This window comes from Penicillium vulpinum (assembly GCF_028829585.1).
Source record: "Penicillium vulpinum strain IBT 29486 chromosome Unknown utg000004l_segment0_segment0, whole genome shotgun sequence".
Classification (NCBI taxonomy): Eukaryota; Fungi; Ascomycota; class Eurotiomycetes; order Eurotiales; family Aspergillaceae; genus Penicillium; species Penicillium vulpinum.
The window spans coordinates 300,908-320,118 of NW_026643244.1; the positions used below are offsets into that span (position 1 = coordinate 300,908).

Genomic DNA, 19,211 nt, shown 5'->3' on the forward strand with positions numbered 1-19,211 from the left:
TTCACTCCCAAATGCACAGTATGCACCCACGTATTGCATTGGCAGGGAAACTCCGTTTAATCTCTGGGAATCATCGCCAACTGAGACTTGCCAAAAAAGAATTCGGTACGATTTATTGCGCTCTGGGCGTAGCCGAGCAAGCGGAAGGCTGTTGATAAAATATGCGCCGGTTAATATATTGAAATCCACAATCCTCTTCCTGGGTTAGAATTTGGATCGTGATCCTAGCCAGCAATCGTTCCAGTGCATGCATGGCTTTGGCCGTTTTTTGGGACATCTGAGTTGTATGGGATACCCAATCTTATACAGAGCCCTCGGGGTTTCATTCTCTCATCGGCCCTTTGGCCTGAAAATTGCGTGAACAATAAGGAATCTTGAACTGACTAGGCGTAAGTATTCATTCCATGCGCCGTGACCATATTGCCGTTTGCTCTCTGTGTTCGTGATGCTCCTCTCAGGCATTGTGTAGCGAGAATGGTGACCGTGGCTGCGGATTCCTATCCATCTGGGATTGTTGTCTTCAACCCCATAGGCCTTTTCACGCTTGTGTGATGAGTCTTTGAATCTTGAGCCGATTTTCTCCGCGAGGCTCAAGTCAATTCACCGAAGTTTTGCGTTATTTGGATAATATTGCAGCTTAAATCGGTTGGACTTCTAACCAAGCCTGAAATTGAGCTCCTTTGCTTTAGGGGCCCGGGGACAGGGGACCGCCTGCAGCACGGGGGTATCTAACAACTTGAGCTTCCGTAGACTCATCGGGAAACCTATCAGGAAACCCATCGGAAATATCAGCGACAAACTAAGATATCGGAATCCATGCAAGAGAGCAACCAAGGAGGCGACGGCCAACTTGTATCCCCCTACACACACTGACGCGTCCCATAAAGACATGGATTCCGATCTCCGTAAAATATTTCAGGACTCATCAGTGGGACTCCGGTTTCCACGAGGGAATGAATCCTCCGCGAAGAGGAATACTGACATGATTGTGTTTTTAAAGGGCACAGTATGGAGTGTATAGGTAGTTATCTTGACGAGGAATTTCGATGCGATGATAGCACCAAGGGTAAATACATGATGTTGCTGTCTTTCGCAACTACGTCTTTTCCAAGTGTATGTCCCCTAGTAGGTGTGGCCTCACTAAAGGATGCCTCATCGTACATTTTTAACTTGAGGCCTGCTGGAGAGCCATATATTGACAACAGGAGTGAGGATAGACCTCATTGGTCTCGACATGGCTCACTAGTCTCGGGTTGATTCCTGCATGAGGACTCCCTCTTGATGTCAGGGTTGGAGGGTCGATCTTGCTGGGTGCGACTGTTGTATTTCCGACGGGTTGAGCAAAGCTCGAATTGATGGCTTTTCTATAGTTACTTGAACGCGTTCTATACATATGCTGGCTGGGCGATCACCGTAACAAGAGCATGAATATACGTTTAAACTGTACTAGCCGTTGCATTCTTCGACATAGATGTAACTATTGGGATTCAGACTTTGAAATCTAGAGGTCGTATGGTCTTTCTATAGCCTTACCTCTCTCAGTTCGTACCAAAATTTAGCTGACTTGAACGTATCGTCTAGGAATGGGGTTGATTTTGGCTCAATTGAAAGTTCTGACATGATAGATTATTTTTTTAGACACATCCAAAGTGATTTCTGCCTTCAACCTCTTACTCGGGACAACATTAGGTATGTAGTTTTATGTACAAACTACATACCTACCTAGGTAGGTACCTAGATACCTACGGACCTCAGGAGTAGGTACGATTATTGGGCAGATCCGTAGCGGATCCTCAACGGCCCGTGCGATCCCCCAGAAAATCTAATCGCAACCTTGTCAGGATGTAGCAGAACAACATTGGGAGAAGTGTACGTAACAGTCCATAGATAGAAGTTCAATAAACGTTCGATTCAGATAGATTCAAGGCCATCTCATAATTAGCTTAACTACAACAACATTTGAATGTACATATTAGCTAACAGTGCGTATCAATCATATCGATACTAGCCTCAAGGTCTTGAATCATCTGCCAAAGATTCACCTCTCTACCATCCTCCCAATCTCAATACTGGATGCTTTTCAGGACTTCAGACAACAGCATGTAGTCATTGCTTGTGATGAAGATCCCATTTTCTAGCTCAATCATGCGCTCAGCCACCTTCTGATAAGCCAGTCTGTGGGCGTGGTGCTTGATAATATTTAACTACATGTGTACAGACCCGAAGAACCGGGACCCTCGAAAGTCCGGATGGCTTCCAGCGCGCCTAATTCATATTTAGACTAGGTCTTCATTTGATTAGGTTCGTTTTACGCGATGTAACTCCGGTGTTGTATTTTAAGGTTTCCTTTTTCGTGTCTTTTATCGGGAAACTATGAGATCTCTCTATACCAAGACATTGTGGCTGAAAGTAATATGAATAAAAGACGTAGGCGTGTACAGTTATACCCCGTAAATCTCCGGGAAAATGGACGACTGCTCTTTGTGGCAATTTTAGGGCTAAAGGATGCTGATCCCGACATACATATGTAATTTCAAGCATCTTTTATTTTGGGGACGGAGTATGCACTCCGGAGGTACCTGAGATATGGAAATTTATTTCCTTAACAAAAGTACGGAGTGATTTGTTAGAAAAAAGTCATTCCTTATTTTTTTTTCTTCTTCTCCCTTGCTCCTAAGTACATTCATCACATTATCATATTGTCGGTCTGGCAAGACTTAGTATATTGTTATCGGCCGCTTCCATCTGGGGAGGTAGATAGAGAGTCCTTAGCCCTAGATAGTTTTCTCCATTAAATTCCATCTTTTATCACCTGCCTTCTTTCTGCTCCAGATATTGTCTCAACATCTATCTTGCTACAAATGGCAATCATCGAATCGAAAACTAAGTTGACTGCCTCTAAAATTGAGGAGGATCAAGGACTTGGCGCTTGGATGGTTGTCTTGGAGCATGGTGCTGTCTATTTTGCGCTTTTGGCTCGGTGAATGGTAAGGGTTCCTCTCTACACATTTCTCAACTCGACCGATAACTTGATACACTTTACCATAGCCATTGGAATTTTTCAGGAGTACTACCAGAACAATCAATTACAGTCTGATTCAGCGTCCAGCATATCCTGGATTTTATCTTTGGAGCCATTTGTACTCTTTGCGGCAGGACTTGTCATTGGAAGAGTGGATTATAGCCCATAAAGCCCTAGGACAAATATGTGTTAATATTGTTTCTTTCAGATATTCGATAATTATGGCCCAAAATGGCTTCTCCTTATTGGGACATGTCTTCACGTTTTTGGTATCATGATGACCTCTATATCAACGGAGTACTATCAATTTTTGCTAGCCCAGGCAATCTGCAGCCCTCTTGGTACAAGGCTTTGTCTTTTCGCCGCGCTCTCCTGTACTGCAACATGGTTCGATACATGTTTAATGACGTGCCTTGGCATTTGGAATTGTTTCCGGTGGCTCATGACTGGGAGGTGTCATCTTCCCGACCTTGTTGTCTCGGCTGTTGCCTACTAGGTTCGGATGGTCCCTGCGTATCTCTGGATTCATCGTCCTCGCACTTCTGATAATTGCCAAACTGACTGTCCGATCGAGAATAAAGAATATTCCGCGACCATTGAAGCTAAGTGATTATACGAGTCTGTTTTCAGAGGTACCGTTTATCTTGCTTATGCTGGCCTCCTGCTTTGGATTCTTTGCCATGTTTGTCCCAATCAGTTATATCATTGTAGAGGCCCAGGAAGATGGAATCAACTGCGAACTAGCTGGGTATTTGCTAACTATGCTTAATGCCGCCAGGTGAGTCCTACCCAATTCTATTATATACACTGGCTTGATGAGAAAGAAGGTCATGAGCTAACGTATTTTGCGCGGGTTTTCCAGTCTCCCTGGTCGAATTCTACCAGGCTACCTAGGAGACAAACTAGGACGATTCAACATCATAATTTCCATGTGCGCCTTGTCCGCCATTGTTATCCTAGCCCTCTGGCTTCCAGATACACTTCTCTCTCCAGGAAACTCAGCCATTTATATTGTATTCAGCCTATTATATGGGTTTGAATCGGGTGCATTTGTGGGCATGGTACCTGCCCTACTGGGCCAGATCTCGCCCGACGTGACCAAGATCGGTGTTCGTCAGGGTGTTTTGTTCACTTGCATCAGTATTGCATCGCTCACGGGAAGCCCCATCGCTGGGGCAACCTTGAACCGACAAAACGGGACTTATTGGGAACTACAGGTCTTTTCGGGCGTAATGATGGTAGCAAGTGTATTCTTCTTCACTGCAGCAAGAGCGGTACTTGCAGGACTTTCTATCGCAAAAATTGTTCAAATACAGACTAAAATAAAACGGAGGCCTTCATACATAGCTATCGCAGAACTGAGCCATGACAACATCCAAGTTGGTCAAACCTTTAGGGTGGTGAGTTGTCCAACGGATGGAGACCTTGTCATAAACCTTCAACATCTCATAAGCAAAGGCAATGCGAACGTAAAAGGAATAATCAATGACAACTTACATTTGCCCATTGGGGATGGTGGCAAAGCTTGGTCGCCGTATGTGCAACTTGTTTCATATAGGTCTTGATTTGTTTCCTAATCAGCGGTATTTTCAAATTCCAGTTGGCAATGTAAACCCACCCAAGCCTCTTTAAACCCAGAGAACTGAATCTCCCGTTCAATAGCCGACCCATTCTCTGTCAATTTCCACAATCCCCCATTCTCAACCAGTAAGCTCTGCACCCCTAGCAAAACACTCGCCATGTCCTCTCCCGCTGCAACAACAATATTCCCTGTTTTCGCTTTCTTACTCCACTCTCCGCCATAGATCTTATCACCTATATCCCCATTTGTATACGGCACCAGATACCCCCTCTCATCGCATCTTTCAGCCCGTCTTCCAACAAGCACATACTCTACCACCGGGCAACGGGCTACCTTCTCCAATGCATCGGGAGCTGCATAGGTACACAATACTACAACCGATCTTGACTTTTGTCCACTCATCTCCCACAGTTCCTCACAAAGCTTGACGACTGTATCCCCGGTAGCGATGATCGTATCTAGAACCAAAATCTTCCCGTCATCAGACTCTGGCGGGAACGGTCGCCGGCCTAGCCAGTCTACCACCACATCCTGAGTGCCCTTTGCCTTGCTGCAGCGGGCCAGAATACACGAGGTAGCAGGGAGAAGGGGCTGGGCGGCCACAAACATGGGTAGGGCTCCGTGGAGAATGGGGATCATTGTTGTGAATGATTGGGTGAGGGTTGTATCGTGGGATTTGGCTGCGGAAATGATTTCATGGGTTAAGGCGTGGATTGTGTCTTGCATGATTTTGGGGGTGGAGGAGGGAGAGCAGAAGGTGGTCATTAGAGTGGTGAGGGTTGGGGTTTGAGGGAGTTCGATGATGGGAGCTGAGATGGTCATCTTGTCTTCTGTCTCTTGTATATCAAAAACGAGGGGATTTGGAATCTCTATGAGGGGTTGAATATAGATGGGTTATATTAAATTTGTGAGAAGGTAATTGCTAGTATATTTAGGTACTCGGCTTTATGTGGGTATGTGGATCTTTAATTCTGTACTATATAATTAGAGATAATTATAGAGGCTACATACTGTGTATGTACTTGCACATAGTACTCCGTACGGGATAGACTACTTGTCATTACTTTGAATTTTCGTACTCGTATGAAGGGCTCACTGAATTGAACTGCCTAGAAGCCATTATCATTATTATTATAACCTAATAGTTAATCTACACTATCTCAATGTAATCGCAATCTCAATGCAACATCACACTAGCTGCATGAGCCACGTACAAAGTAACTAGTATACCACTGCAAAATCCCGGACTATGTGTTCTGATTCATTACGTGGGGGCCTCTTTTTTTAAGGCTAGTCCGTTGTTAATTGTGGCAGTACGGAGTACTCAGTGCTCTTTATCTGCCTTGTGTCCAACTTCATACATCAACCACCCCGACTTTGAATCAAAACTCGTCAAAATGATAGCTCTCGCGATCTTCGACTTCGATGGCACCCTCTTCGATACACATGAATCCATCTCCCAAACCACGAAACTCACCTTCGATGCCCTCCTTCCTGCCCACACCCCTCCCCAACCCGAAATCCACCGTCTCATCGCCAGCGGAGCGGGACTAGCAGATACCTTCAAAGCCCTGCATCCTTTCCCGGCCGAATTTACTCCGACTGTTGAGAACGAATGGATTGAAAAATACCGTGCTCTCTATGCCACCCACGGTCAACTCATCAAGGCCTTCCCCGGCGCCAAGGATCTCTTGACCGAGCTCAATGCCCACAAGATCCCCATCGCCATTGTGAGTAACAAGGGTGTGGCCGCTGTGAAAACAGCACTAGAGCGAAATGGCCTGGAGGGCTACGTTCCCGAGGATTTAATCATTGGCGATAAGACCCCCGGCGCCAAGCGCAAGCCGGATCCGGCTAGCTTTGTGGATGTCCTGATTCCCGTCTTGAGAGAGAGTTATGGGGTAGAGATTGACTCGGACAAGGTGCTGGTAGTGGGTGATACAGTAGCGGATGTTCAATTCGCAAGGAATATTAAGAGCAAAGTCTGCTGGTGTCGGTATGGGTACGGAGATCAGAAGGCTTGTCAGGAATTGACGCCGGATTTTGTTGTTGATTCTTTGGGGGAAGTTGTGGGGATTGTAAAGGCATAAGGGGTCATACTTTATACATATACCATGACTGGTATACATTTTGTATTGCATTTGATTCTAAGCTTCCCTGGGTAGATCTATGTTTTTTTTGTACATTGATGTAGATGCCGAGTGTACTCACAGTAAGCATTCACAGTGAGTCTAACATGTGACTCGAGTATGATCACCCCCGTGCTGACATGTACTCGTAAGCCACACTTGAGCATAAAAGCAGCTTAAATAGCAAATCCCCTGTAACAACAAAGTAGATATGTATCTGGTGTATTTTGTCCATCTATACCACAAGGATAAGATAGCATATGCAAAACGCCGTATACGAAAAAAGAGCCAAAAAAACCCAACACAGCCAAAATCAAAGATGACGAGATTGTCCCGATCAAGGAACAATAGGTCGATGCGCTCACGTTAAAGAACAAACAGGGTACTCGATACAACGGAAAGCGGCTGGTAACCAAAGCAAAATACCAGCCAGGAAGATAGGTGAGTACAAAGAGGTGGGAAAACAGAAAATCATAGAGTGCCCGACTCAAGCCTAGAAAACGGAGATGAAATTTCCAATTCTCTCCTTCTGGTTCTGAGCAATGCATTCCGAGATCCAGGTAACATTTCGGATTTCCTAGGCGATATTAGTTTCATACTTGAAAATTAGAGAGAAGGGTTCTGAGAGGCTTACCTGCTCCTTCAGCTTCATCCAGGCGTAGACTACAGCCGGAGTGAATTGACGGGTAAAAACCAGCTTTGACAGATCCATTTCCTTTTGGTAGAAAAGATCCTCTAAACTCTTCCCATCTGCCGGACCTCCTCCCATACCGCCGAGACCGCCACCACCTTGGCTCAGACCTACAGCATCGAAGAATGCCTTATAATCGGCCACAGCGCTTACAGCCAAGGCCACACCCTCGACATCTTCTGCGCGGGAAAGCATGAGACTGCCCTCCGGGTAGAGTTTGCCGAACTCCGGGTACAATTTCCTCCGCTCGAGCTTGGACAGCTCAGTGCCAAATGAGTTTAGAGTAATATTGATAGCGCGACGGTCTGCCTCGAACTGCAGAATCTCTGCCATGATGTCCTGTGTTGGTGTCCCACTGAAGTCTGGGTGGGTGTTGATGAAGTTGTAGAAGTCCTCCAAGTAGTTCTTGTAGAGAGTGTTGCGAACGATCTCGATGTTCAGCTCGTCCAGGTCCTGGTGGCTCAGACTACCTTTGAAGTATGCAGCCAGTGGGGTCTCGATCAGTACCGAGTTGTACAACTCTTCGATGTTTGTCGCGACGCAAAGCACAGGAAGTGTCTCAAACCATCCTAGTGGGTGGCATCGCTCCAAAAGTTCCCGGGTGTCTCGTTCATGAAGAGTGCCTGTGATCAACAGGGCAATGTTGTCGATCATGTATCCATATGTCATGTATTCGAGGAACTTAGCAGATGAGCCTGTCGTTTGTGCGATCAGGTACTTGAACTCAGACACTAGTTTATCGGTCATCCGGGTTGCTAGATCGGAGGTGGAGGGGTTGGGGGAAAGAGAGGCAAGGAAATCGCCATATGAGGGAGCAAGCTGGAGCTTAACATCTATTAGATGAGATTGTCAGAATCAATATACAGTATTATGGATCTAAAACAGAGTCACTGGGATCAATAGGGCGTACCGTCAATTGTCTCGCATTGAGTGAGGTTGGAATAGTTCTGGCCGCTCAACAGGCTGTTCCGATAACCACGAACAATGCCCTCGACATATCTAGGAGTGTCAACAACGAGTTATTCAGACCAAGCAAAGTCATAAACCACATACCCGCCGTTAACATTAAAGAATAGGCCCTCCATGGTGAATGTGGAGAAGATGATTGGAGAGACACAGCTGTAGCTCCATCCACCTGGGCAACCTTGAACACGCATCGAGCTTAGTCATACACCTAGCCACACAGCTGAGCCACTCGTGGCACCCGCTTTTCAACTTTTTTTCTTCCGTGCAAAATTAGATTCAATTTCTCCAACGACACCGGTGGCAGACGCCCTACGCTAATTATTTTTTCCACCATTTCCTCAGTCCGGTTTATCGTTCGCTTTGACTAGTTTATTTCTTTTCTGTTAATTTTTCGATCCTAAACGCCGTGGCCGCGCACCATGACGCTTTTCATCCTCACTGAGACCAGCGCGGGCTATGCCCTGCTGAAGGCCAAGGACAAGAAGCTCCTCAAGCGTGATGATATCGCCGAAGAGGCTTCCACTGCGGAGGGTGTCTCCAACCTGTACGTCAATTGTACCTTCCAATCCTGTCAAATAAAAATTTGAGTGGGAATGAACCGACTCGCTGAACGGGTGCAAAAAAAATGTTATCGGCGACAATGTCACTAACAGAACATCTAGTCTCAAGCTGAAGAGTTTCCAGAAGTTCGACAGCGCCGCCTCAGCTCTGGAGGAGGCTGCCTCCATCATGGAGGGCAAGGTCACCCCCGCCTTGGCCTCGCTTCTTGACGGCATCAAGGATGAGAAGAAAGTCTCTCTCGCCGTTGCCGATACCAAGCTCGGTAGGCCAATCTAATAAAATATCTTCCCACAGTATGTATGCTGACTGTGGCTGTGAATAGGAAACTCCATCAGCAAACTTCCCGGCCTTGACATCCAGTTGATTGCTGACTCCAGCACTAACGACATCTTCCGTGCCATCCGTGAGCACCTCACCACCCTCATTCCCGGCCTTGCCCCCAGTGATATGTCCACCATGTCCCTTGGTCTGTCCCACTCTCTCGCCCGTCACAAGCTCAAGTTCTCCCCCGACAAGATCGATACTATGATCGTCCAGGCCATCAGTCTTCTCGATGATCTTGACAAGGAGCTGAACACCTACGCTATGCGTGTCAAGGAATGGTACGGATGGCACTTCCCCGAGCTGGCCAAGATCCTCAATGACAACATTGCCTACGCCAAGCTCGTTCTGAAGATGGGTATGCGCTCCAACTGGGAGTCCGCTGATCTTGCTGAGATCCTCCCCGAGGAGATTGAGGGTGCTGTCAAGGCTGCTGCCGATCGCTCCATGGGTACTGAGATCAGCCCCGAGGATTTGGAGAACATCCAGGCTCTTGCTGAGCAGGTCGTTGGTTTCTACGACTACCGCGCCCAGCTTGCTAGCTACCTCACTTCCCGCATGAACGCCATTGCACCCAACCTTACTGCCCTTGTCGGTGATCTCGTTGGTGCCCGTCTTATTGCCCACGCTGGCAGCCTCACCAGCTTGTCCAAGAGCCCCGCCAGTACTATCCAGATTCTGGGTGCCGAGAAGGCCCTTTTCCGTGCCCTTAAGACTAAGCACGATACTCCCAAGTACGGTCTGATCTACCACGCTTCTTTGATCGGCCAGGCCACCGGCCGCAACAAGGGCAAGATGGCCCGTATCCTCGCCGCCAAGGCCTCTCTGGGTATCCGTGTCGACTCCCTCGCCGAGTGGGGTGACGATGCCACTGAGGAGGACAAGGCTGCTCTCGGTACCGAGGCCCGCTTCAACCTTGAGCGTAAGCTTGCTGGTATGGAGGGCAAGCCTATGAAGCCCCGTGGTGTGGCCATTGCCCCTACCGGTGCTGCCGAGAAGTTCGACTTGAAGGAGGCCCGCAAGTACAACCCCGATGCCGATGCCCTAGCCTCCGAGGAGCCTGCCTCTGCTAAGAAGGATAAGAAGCAGAAGAAGCTTGTTGAGGAAGTTGAGGATGAGGAGATGGCCGATGCCGACTCTGATGAGGAGGCTGAGGATTCTGATGAGTCCGAGGCCGAGGCCCCCAAGAAGAAGTCCAAGAAGAGCGAAATTGAAGAGATGGCTGCCAAGGCTGGTCTCAGCGTTAAGCGATACGAGCGGAAGCTCGAGCGTGGCGAGATCGTCTTCGATAAATCAGGCAACCCTACTTCAGTCAGCAAGAAGGACTTGAAGAAATCCAAGAAGGATGCCAAGAAGGACAGCAAGGATGATGGAAAGAAGCGCAAGCGTTCCGAGGACGATGATGAGAAGAAGAAGAAGAAGAAGTCCAAGGGAGAGTAAGCGTATGTTTTCAAAAGTTTGTGCAATGTGACCGGATGGCTTTCCTGGGATCTGTATGATATCACACTTTTTTCGTTTCTGTTTTTTTTTTCGTTGCAATCTTCCTGTCGCCCGCATGTTTTGGGGCATTTCAAGGTTGATCCGGTCTTTCACTGGCGCAGAGGGTGCTCGTTAGGAACAAGGCAGTACAGTTTTAGCTGGAATAATCTGTTCATATTTTCAGTACGTGATTGTAATACCGTAGGCTTATGAGTCGCAAATTGTAGTCTCAACTCTACCAACTCTGTTCAAGCCTCACATCTACGTTGCTTGGCGCATCGATTTGGTCTAGATATGCAGTTCGATAAAAACACCGCCTAGTTTCTGCCGGCAGTTCAAACAATTTTCCTTCCCTCAGTCTAGTCACCCATTTACTCCAGTCGTTCTTGCCACATTCAACACACAAAATGAGGGTAAGACCTATTTTATTCGAAGCTCAATATTACTGCTAACAAAATAATTCAGATCATTGACCCTCAAACCGCCATCATGACCAATGTCGAGGTCCTGGCCTATTTGACCTCCAATCCACCCCGCCGACCACCGCCAAATTCTGGGAACTGGGCACCCAGCCCAGATCTCAGAGACCATAATACAGTCGTTAAAGAGGTGAGCGACTCTATGTTGCCCTTGTCATCTATGCACGGGCTATTGCGGCCTGGTATTATTATACTATGGACACCAGCGTGAAGCGGAGTCGGCCAGAGCCCAAGCTCCCAAACCAGACACCAAGAGACCAACGATAAAAAAAAAAAACACCTGATTAACTCTCTCAGATTCACAACTATGCGAGCCGTCTCTCCCCTCACCTCCTACGATACCCCCGCTACACAGCTCGCCCTTCCTCCTCCCAGTCGAAATCACAATCGCAAGCCGCAATGACCGGCACATTGCGAACTTCAAATCCAGCAGATACAGAGGCAGATGCTAATTCTCTTCCGCCACCAATTTCCTCCACAGAAACAACACCCATGGATACTGCCCTCCGGGACCTAGTAGTCCGCCTACAGCCGTATGGACTGACCAAAGCCGAAGTCGTTATGATCCTGAATCTCGGGGTGGGACTGAGCGGTAACCCTACTACTGAGGAAGCTGGGGAGGAAGGTGCCAATGGACATGATGCAATGGAAGTGGATGGAGAAGCAGAGGGTGAAGAGAGCGAGGAGGCTGATTACACTGCGATTGTGTTGATGGATAGTGTTATTGAAGAGCGGGAGCTCAGACTGTCCGATGAAGATGTTAAGGCCATTTTGGCCATCATTAAGGAAACTCTTGAGGTCAATTATGAAAATGTGAAAGGGTAAGGATTGAAAGTGATTATATCCTAGATTTTAGATATCAAGAATCAAGAACGCAGCCAATCTGCTTCTTTCAACCTCTTCTTCCAACCCTCCGCGGCAGATTCACAGTGGGAAAGGCCAAATTGTCTTCACTTCCTCTGGAGTTTTCTCACCGGCCATTTGCTGAATGTAAAGGTCCTGCAATTGCTTATTCAGATTGCTCTTGCTCTCGAAATCGAAATGTGGTGATATCCAGCCTTCCGCATCAGTATCCAGACATTCCTGGGCAAGGGCCTGGATTTGGTGCCAATCTTCATAGCCAGCGAATTGGTGCTCGTGAGTCTTGATATCTTCTTCTGTGAAGGAGAATGGACAATCTCCAGTGAATCCCAAGTCCGACCAGCTTTGGGATATCTCTATAAGGCATGCACGAAGTGGGAGAACTCCCACCTCCGATGTCTCACCGCAACGGATGAACAGCTCTCGAAAAACTCGCGGCACATTCATGGCCGTATAAGCTGGTCTATTGTCAAGATATGTGGCGACCTCGTAAGCTTTGGCTAGCTTATCTTGCTCCCACTTGTTCAATGCATTCCTTTGTTCTTCATTATTTAATTGATCGAAGTTGTCCGGTAGCTTCGGGTGTATAATGCCTTCCACGTATTCATTCTCCTGCCAAGGCCTCAGGAATACTGGCCACCGAGCTTGGAGAAAGGCTGGCAAGATTAGCAATCCTTGCAGATCAATGAAAGATACTATCTGCGAGTGTTCATCGGGGGAGACGTAAATGTTTCCCATATGTAAATCTGTGTGCCAAAGTGTTGGCTGAGAAGACTGCGAAATGATATCGTTGGCATCCAAAAGCATCATGAGCCGTATCGTAGTCTTTAGAAGTTGGGTCTGTTCTTCAACGCTTCCACGGTAGAAATGCGCATGGTTCTTAAGGTGTCTGTCAGAGATTCGAGACAACTCTCATCTTGCGATGGATACCCCCAGGGCTGAGATTGTATTCCCTAGAACATCTTAGTTGGTACCATTGTCAAATCGCATAACACTATGCTCACAGGGCCCGATATCGTGCACACATGGGATAGCAGTGTTTTCAATTTCCTCTGTGTGATATGTACGGTCACAAGAGGGACCAATGCAGAAAGAACCCGTTGGATCAATATCCTTTTCAAGAGGTGTCCACCTAGAAATGTTTGTTTTTTCTCGAAGATAAAGTCCCCCAGACGCAGGAAATCGAATAGACGATAGCTGGGCCTCCAACCTTGTCAGACTTCTGGTAAGTTGAAGCTTTTCTATTTCTGGCATCTTTCCCCAAACCTCAAAAAGTTGGACCCCTGGAGCCTTCTCCATGATGATATACTCAGCTCCCACGGCGTTGGATCTGTCCGAGGACCAGGACAGGACCCGGGGAACGGGGATACTTGTGTTTCCTTACTGTTGATTATTAGTAGCTGAAGCCTTGCAACATCACCAGGACTCACGTACAGAATTCTGATATACCCACCTCGCATTCTGTGGTCAAGACTGCAGGCCCAGCAATGCGACACGGAATTTTGGCGATGACTTCCGTCCCATTCTCCCTTTGCATCAGAAAGACTTTGCTAAAGCCGCCTTCCATCTTCTCAATAGCTCTGATTTGAGATGATTGACCGTCAGCAGTGGCAGCAGCACTGCAAAGCGCATCCAGGTCGAATTTCACATATCGTCGATTAAGTTGATTCTTCTCATTCATAAGGAAACGGCCATTGGTATAGGCAAAGAGCTCTTGGCGACCGATTGATCTACCTATGGAATTTAGGAAAAAGGGACAAATCTCAGCTTTCATTGTCTTACCTCGACAAGTTATCGAAATATGGGCTCTTTGTGGTTTCTGTACGGGCTTGAAGTTTCGAAGAAAGGACAACATGGCAGGATCTAGACTGTGGATAACCGGGTTCGATGTCACGATTGATGTCAATGGATGCAAATGAAATAAAAAATAGTGCTCCTGTTCCCCAAAGACTACCATCAAACCCAATGGTCCTTCCACCAGATCTACAGTCTGTAATCGGCAGAGTCAAGATGATTTTAACCCGTGGACGTCTCCCGACTTCAGGTATTTAGGCTGAGAAGGGACGCTACAGCATACCCGCCACGAGTAATAAATATGTTCTTTCAAACGAATACATTCAATTAAATACAAAAAAAGGCTATAAGCTGCATACTAACAATCGGTTAGTAGTATCGGTATTACTGGTAAAAAAAAGCAAGTTCGTACATACAATTAGCGTCCCTTCTCGGGCTGGCAAGGCAGTGTATGAGTACAGCATGGTAAGCATGCTCCACGGCCCCTACATTCATGCAGTAGGCTCGCACTGCCCAACAGCCATCGCCAGGCTGTTGGGACAGTGGATTAATACCCTCGCGTGATATCTCGGTGTTCCTGTATCCCTCCCCTCGGGGCCGAAGCAATCATATCTTCATGCGATATAACTAGGATTTGAAAACCATACCCAACCCACCAGGCGCCGCATCCTTGAACCCATTCTTGTAATACAACTTTCGCCCAGCTTCATCTGCGAATAAAGAAATATAGGGTTTTCCATCTGACGGAGCCCCCTGGCTGATTCGCTGGAGGAGAGCCTTCAAAATCACGTCCCCAAGCCCTTTCCTTTGGTGTTCAGGGTGGACAGCTATGTCTGCGATATGAAAATACCAGCCGCCATCCCCAATCACGCGTCCCATCCCGATCCGCCGTGGGTCGCCATTTGTCGCGTCAGAGGTTATATAACAACCATACCAGCTTCCCGTAGCAACGGCGGCCGCCTGGGACGGTGTTTTCACCGATAGTCCGGCGGCTGAACGAAGATTCAAATACTCAGGAACCGAAGGGTAGCCGGAGTGAAGTGTATACCCCGAAGGGAGACGCGGATCAATGTGAGAACTCATAAGAAGCAGGAACAGGAAAGGATAACAGAAAGCTGGCTGCAAAATGTCTAGAAAACCACTCCGCGTCCCCCGGGGAAAGTCACACTTGTGGCTTATATTCTGGCTTGACAAAGATACAAAGGTGGGTCGATGCTCCTATAGTTTTGTCTTGGCAATTCCAAGGCCTAGCATCGAACAATTCCAATAATAATGCCTTCTTTGGGATCTGCGTACTTAGCCCAATTGCAAATGTCCTACATCCACTCTGTTTCGAGATCTTTCTTGACCCCAACCGAATGCTTAATATAAAACGCAACCCAATTGTTGTAACTATGAGGGTAGAGTAGCACTAGAGAATTAAACACCTGGTATCGATATATATCTAGTACTATGCTATTTTCTGATCTAGTCAAAGCCCTTGAACTCGCCACCGCCATTTGCTTCCTCTGCCTTGGCAGCTTGGTTCAACAACCTCTGCTGCTCGTTTTTAGCGCGGATCTCAGCCAGCATGCGCTCCGTTTCAAGAGCCTTCTGCTTCTGATCCTCTGGCAATTGCTCCCATCTCTCCTTCTCCTTCCGCGCCTTGTTGTACTCCTTCTTCTTGAACTTCTTATCCCGTTCTTCCGTCTTCTGACTCCAAGCCACACTCTCCGTAGCACGGCGTTTGTTAGATCCCTGCTCAGGGCCTTGTCCATTGGCAGCCTCGGCCATAGCCTCTTTGCGGCGCTTTTCTTGCTGCTTGTCCTTGTACGTGTAATTGGGCCAGTCAAGTTTAATGCCTAATGTCCTATCTCCTTCAAATGAGCGCGCTTCAGGCATCTTAGGCAGCTTCAGGAGCCCCCATGCCTTGCCGAGAGCTTCCCAGTCTAGATCTGTAACTCGGAAGATACTGCTTGCTTGGTGCTTGCTGTAGCTGCGCAGCCAGCTGACAAATGCCTTCTGGCCCTTGTCGTGCATGGCCCGGTCTTTCAATACGGCTTTGCGGACTTTGTCTATCGCGGCTGTGGCTTGTTCGTCGGTGAACTCCGGTAGGGTGTATGGTGCGACGGGGGTTTTGCGGATTTCCAGGAACGAGACGTAGTCCTCCTCGCGGCCGGGGTGGATGAGGACGATGCTGAGGCCTCGGCGACCGGCACGACCGGCACGACCGCATCTGTGAATGAATGTTTTGGGGTCGGAAGGTGGGTCGATCTGGACCACTAGATCGACGGAGGGAATGTCTAGACCGCGAGCAGCGACATCGGTGGTGAGGAGGATGGAGGGGGTTGTGGAGGTGACGAAGCGGTTGAAGTTCTTTTGGCGGACGTTGGCTTGGTGTTTCCCATGTAGTGGGACCAGCACGAACTCGTCTCCTAGCATTATAGGTAGTATTGTGGCGAGATAATCGACAGTGGAGCATGTCGATACGAAGAAAATAGTTTTTTGGGGTGTGGGCTGAACGGAGGAAAGGATATGCTTCAGAATGGCATATTTGTGAAGCGGAGGTATTGTCAAGTAGGTCATTTGCAGACTATTCAACTGTTAGATAGGGTTTCTTTTGGAATTTGGAATTTGGATGGAGAGACATACCTCGCTGGAGTGCGCTTTTCTTCGATGCCAGCTCCTCCTCTGACCTTGACAGCAATTTTGACGGGATTTCGTAGACCAAGCCGGACGATCTGATCAACAGCCTCACTGATACTGGCACTGAACAATCCTGTCCGTCGCTGCTTAGGAAGCCGACCCAAGATCTTCTGCAAATCATCCTTAAATCCAAGATCCAGAAGTCTATCGGCCTCGTCCAGGACAAGCATTTCAAAAGATGCCTGGGGGCAGTGAACGTGAGGCGACGAAAGCAGCTCCAACAATCTTCCGGGTGTAGAAACCAATACATTAGGCGAATTTTTGAGGAACAACTTCAGGTCCTCTGCCGGAGATGTTCCGCCACCCAGAAGAAGTTGTGGGACTACCTTCAATGTCGATGAAGAGGTTTTCGCACGAGGGGCCCCAGGTTCGGCGGGCTTGATGGCTGCGGCTGACGCTGGGTGGAATTCCAAAAGTGAGACAAGAACTTGGTGAATTTGTGAGGCCAATTCTCTGATATTTCAATATTAGTAACGAAATCTGCAGGCCTGGATTTGCGCATTACCCACCTTGTTGGAGAAATGACAATGGCTCCAACATGGTGCTTCTTGAGAGGCTGATCAAGGCGAAGAAGCTTTTCCACAATTGGAATCAAGAACGACAATGTCTTTCCACTTCCAGTGACAGCTTCCACCACCACATCTTTATGTTGCATAAACAGGGGAATGGCCGAGGCCTGGACTGGAGTCATGCGCGTGAAGCCCATTGAGGCCACAGCGTCGAGGGTCCATTCTGACAGCGGGGGCGTGAGAGCATCCCACGCTCTTGAAGACGATTTGGGAGGCATTTATTGATTTTAACGGACACCGAGTCGTCAAGTCGTCAAATCGCTTCACGAGTCGCCATCGCAAAGAAAAAAAAAATCCGTTATCGATTAGATACCATACACGTGACTGCGGCTGTGGTCGGAAACCGAGATTAGGTAGATCTGCTTTTTCCTTCAGCTCAGCCTTGCTTCATTTACTTTACTATTCTTTAATATATAACAAGTGCTGGACTTAGTGCTCAAATCATGTACTGGGCTCCTATCCTGTGTCTTCATCTAATTCGCCCATAATCAACAAAAAAGCACTGTCACGTGCTGTCAAATCGCCCATCATTGCTTTGTTAGCAAGCCCATTGATATTCCGTGGCATATTCGCTTGCGACAAAGCAGATATCTGTACGCGGCCACCTTCTGGTGTCCTCCGAGCCTCACCGCTTCCTTCTTTTAAATTGAGGGCACCCGACATGTCCTCGCAAAACCCCGTACCGGAAACACCTCGCGTGATATCGCCGACACCCTCTATATCAGACCTGTCAGAGGCACCCGATGGATATTTTGCACCGGTAACACGGTCTGCAGCACGTCGCCAGCGTCAGCCGGAAGATACAGCCGAAAGTTCTGGCTCAGCGCGAGCACCAAGATCCCCCACGACACCCTCGGCCCGGCGCAGCCGCCGATCAAACCCCATGATACCTGCCTCGCCGCCGCGCTTAGCAAACGGTACTGCCTCGAACACTCATCTGTCCCCGTCGAGCATTCCCAACGCCCTGCGCGACTTGTCAAGATCACCATCCCCTCTCGGACTGATCCCCCTCCACGCCCGCTACCGCAGCTTCATCCACCGCCATGAAATCCCACGCAAGCTCTTGCACGTGTCAATCGGATTTTTGACTCTGTCATTATACAGCCGAGGCGTCCAAACGCTGCAGATCACACCCGTGCTCTTTACCGCACTGGTACCGATTGCAGCAACGGATCTGATCCGCCACCGCTTCGAGAAGGTCAACAAGGTATACATTCGGTGCATGGGTGCTCTCATGCGCGAGACTGAGGTCACCGGCTACAACGGCGTAATCTGGTATCTCCTTGGGGCATATGTTGCTCTCCGCTTCTTCCCCAAGGACGTTGGCGTCATGAGCGTGCTACTCCTTAGCTGGTGTGACACCGCCGCCTCAACATTCGGTCGTTTGTACGGCCGCTACACCCCCCGTCTACGTTCCGGAAAGAGCTTGGCTGGTACCATGGCAGCCTGGCTCATGGGTGTTGTCACTGCTGCTGCTTTCTGGGGCTGGTTCGTACCTTACATTGGCACTTTCCCCAATGACCCAGAAGATGCCTTTATGTTCACAGGAAGCTTGAATCTGCTCCCCAACTGTGTTCGTGGCCTCCTGGGCTGGGAGCCCAGTGACTCGGCGGTCATCACTGGCCCTCTGGCTTTGGGTGTTATGAGTGTTGTTTCTGGCATTGTTGCTGCTGGCAGCGAGTTCATTGATTTGTGGGGTTGGGATGATAACCTGACGATTCCAGTGTTGAGCGGAGTTGGTCTCTGGGGCTTCCTCAAGGTCTTTGGGTAAATGGATAAATGATACACTTCTGGTTTATTGGCGCTTGCACATTGTTTCCTTTCTGTTTTTTAATATCATATATGGGTGTTCGACGTTTAATATTTGGACATGTTTACTGGTGCTTCTATACAAGGTCTCTCGCATTGTGCTGCATCAAGAATTGAATTCTTGTTTAGATACATAGAAACTGGCTGAAGCCGTGGCCATGTTGATACTTCTCTCTTCTCTTCGATTTATACACTGAATGTGAGTCCTATACAGTTACTTTCTGGACATATGGCTTTTGTACATTTTCAGATATACGCACATG

The 19,211-nt window shown here is 48.1% G+C and overlaps 10 protein-coding genes across 10 annotated transcripts; 5 read left to right on the forward strand and 5 right to left on the reverse strand.

Annotated features, from left to right (window-relative positions):
* Positions 1 to 3,702: 3,702 nt before the first annotated feature.
* Positions 3,703 to 4,384, forward strand: N7479_008659 (uncharacterized protein; the record flags this gene model as incomplete). Its single annotated transcript, XM_057256352.1, has 3 exons — positions 3,703 to 3,800; positions 3,885 to 4,296; positions 4,370 to 4,384. The coding sequence occupies 3 exons, from the start codon at positions 3,703 to 3,705 to the stop codon at positions 4,382 to 4,384; spliced, it is 525 nt and encodes a 174-aa protein (XP_057103810.1).
* N7479_008660 (uncharacterized protein) lies at positions 4,360 to 5,426 on the reverse strand (the record flags this gene model as incomplete). Its single annotated transcript, XM_057256353.1, has 3 exons — positions 4,360 to 4,458; positions 4,520 to 4,582; positions 4,641 to 5,426. 3 exons carry the CDS (start codon positions 5,424 to 5,426, stop codon positions 4,360 to 4,362), a joined length of 948 nt encoding a protein of 315 aa, XP_057103811.1.
* Positions 5,427 to 6,001: 575 nt separating this feature from the next.
* On the forward strand, positions 6,002 to 6,694 carry N7479_008661 (HAD family hydrolase; the record flags this gene model as incomplete). Its single annotated transcript, XM_057256354.1, has 1 exon — positions 6,002 to 6,694. The coding sequence occupies one exon, from the start codon at positions 6,002 to 6,004 to the stop codon at positions 6,692 to 6,694; it is 693 nt and encodes a 230-aa protein (XP_057103812.1).
* Positions 6,695 to 7,226: 532 nt separating this feature from the next.
* N7479_008662 (H(+)-transporting V0 sector ATPase subunit d) lies at positions 7,227 to 8,509 on the reverse strand (the record flags this gene model as incomplete). The annotated part of the gene is made up of 4 exons (XM_057256355.1): positions 7,227 to 7,310; positions 7,368 to 8,257; positions 8,335 to 8,423; positions 8,478 to 8,509. 4 exons carry the CDS (start codon positions 8,507 to 8,509, stop codon positions 7,227 to 7,229), a joined length of 1,095 nt encoding a protein of 364 aa, XP_057103813.1.
* A 236-nt stretch (positions 8,510 to 8,745) lies between these two features.
* nop58 (RNA-processing protein NOP58) lies at positions 8,746 to 10,712 on the forward strand (the record flags this gene model as incomplete). The annotated part of the gene is made up of 3 exons (XM_057256356.1): positions 8,746 to 8,934; positions 9,053 to 9,213; positions 9,274 to 10,712. The coding sequence occupies exons 1-3, from the start codon at positions 8,810 to 8,812 to the stop codon at positions 10,710 to 10,712; spliced, it is 1,725 nt and encodes a 574-aa protein (XP_057103814.1). The 5' UTR covers positions 8,746 to 8,809.
* Positions 10,713 to 11,158: 446 nt separating this feature from the next.
* Positions 11,159 to 12,055, forward strand: N7479_008664 (uncharacterized protein; the record flags this gene model as incomplete). The annotated part of the gene is made up of 3 exons (XM_057256357.1): positions 11,159 to 11,164; positions 11,217 to 11,360; positions 11,528 to 12,055. 3 exons carry the CDS (start codon positions 11,159 to 11,161, stop codon positions 12,053 to 12,055), a joined length of 678 nt encoding a protein of 225 aa, XP_057103815.1.
* Positions 12,056 to 12,154: 99 nt separating this feature from the next.
* N7479_008665 (uncharacterized protein) lies at positions 12,155 to 13,946 on the reverse strand (the record flags this gene model as incomplete). The annotated part of the gene is made up of 4 exons (XM_057256358.1): positions 12,155 to 13,000; positions 13,022 to 13,044; positions 13,096 to 13,470; positions 13,541 to 13,946. 4 exons carry the CDS (start codon positions 13,944 to 13,946, stop codon positions 12,155 to 12,157), a joined length of 1,650 nt encoding a protein of 549 aa, XP_057103816.1.
* A 552-nt stretch (positions 13,947 to 14,498) lies between these two features.
* N7479_008666 (GNAT family N-acetyltransferase) lies at positions 14,499 to 14,968 on the reverse strand (the record flags this gene model as incomplete). Its single annotated transcript, XM_057256359.1, has 1 exon — positions 14,499 to 14,968. One exon carries the CDS (start codon positions 14,966 to 14,968, stop codon positions 14,513 to 14,515), a length of 456 nt encoding a protein of 151 aa, XP_057103817.1. The 3' UTR covers positions 14,499 to 14,512.
* A 384-nt stretch (positions 14,969 to 15,352) lies between these two features.
* Positions 15,353 to 17,372, reverse strand: spb4 (ATP-dependent RNA helicase SPB4; the record flags this gene model as incomplete). The annotated part of the gene is made up of 3 exons (XM_057256360.1): positions 17,080 to 17,372; positions 16,517 to 17,023; positions 15,353 to 16,457 (listed from the first exon to the last, which is right to left on the reverse strand). Exons 1-3 carry the CDS (start codon positions 17,355 to 17,357, stop codon positions 15,353 to 15,355), a joined length of 1,890 nt encoding a protein of 629 aa, XP_057103818.1. The 5' UTR covers positions 17,358 to 17,372.
* A 428-nt stretch (positions 17,373 to 17,800) lies between these two features.
* On the forward strand, positions 17,801 to 18,910 carry N7479_008668 (diacylglycerol/polyprenol kinase family protein; the record flags this gene model as incomplete). The annotated part of the gene is made up of 1 exon (XM_057256361.1): positions 17,801 to 18,910. The coding sequence occupies one exon, from the start codon at positions 17,801 to 17,803 to the stop codon at positions 18,908 to 18,910; it is 1,110 nt and encodes a 369-aa protein (XP_057103819.1).
* Positions 18,911 to 19,211: the final 301 nt, after the last annotated feature.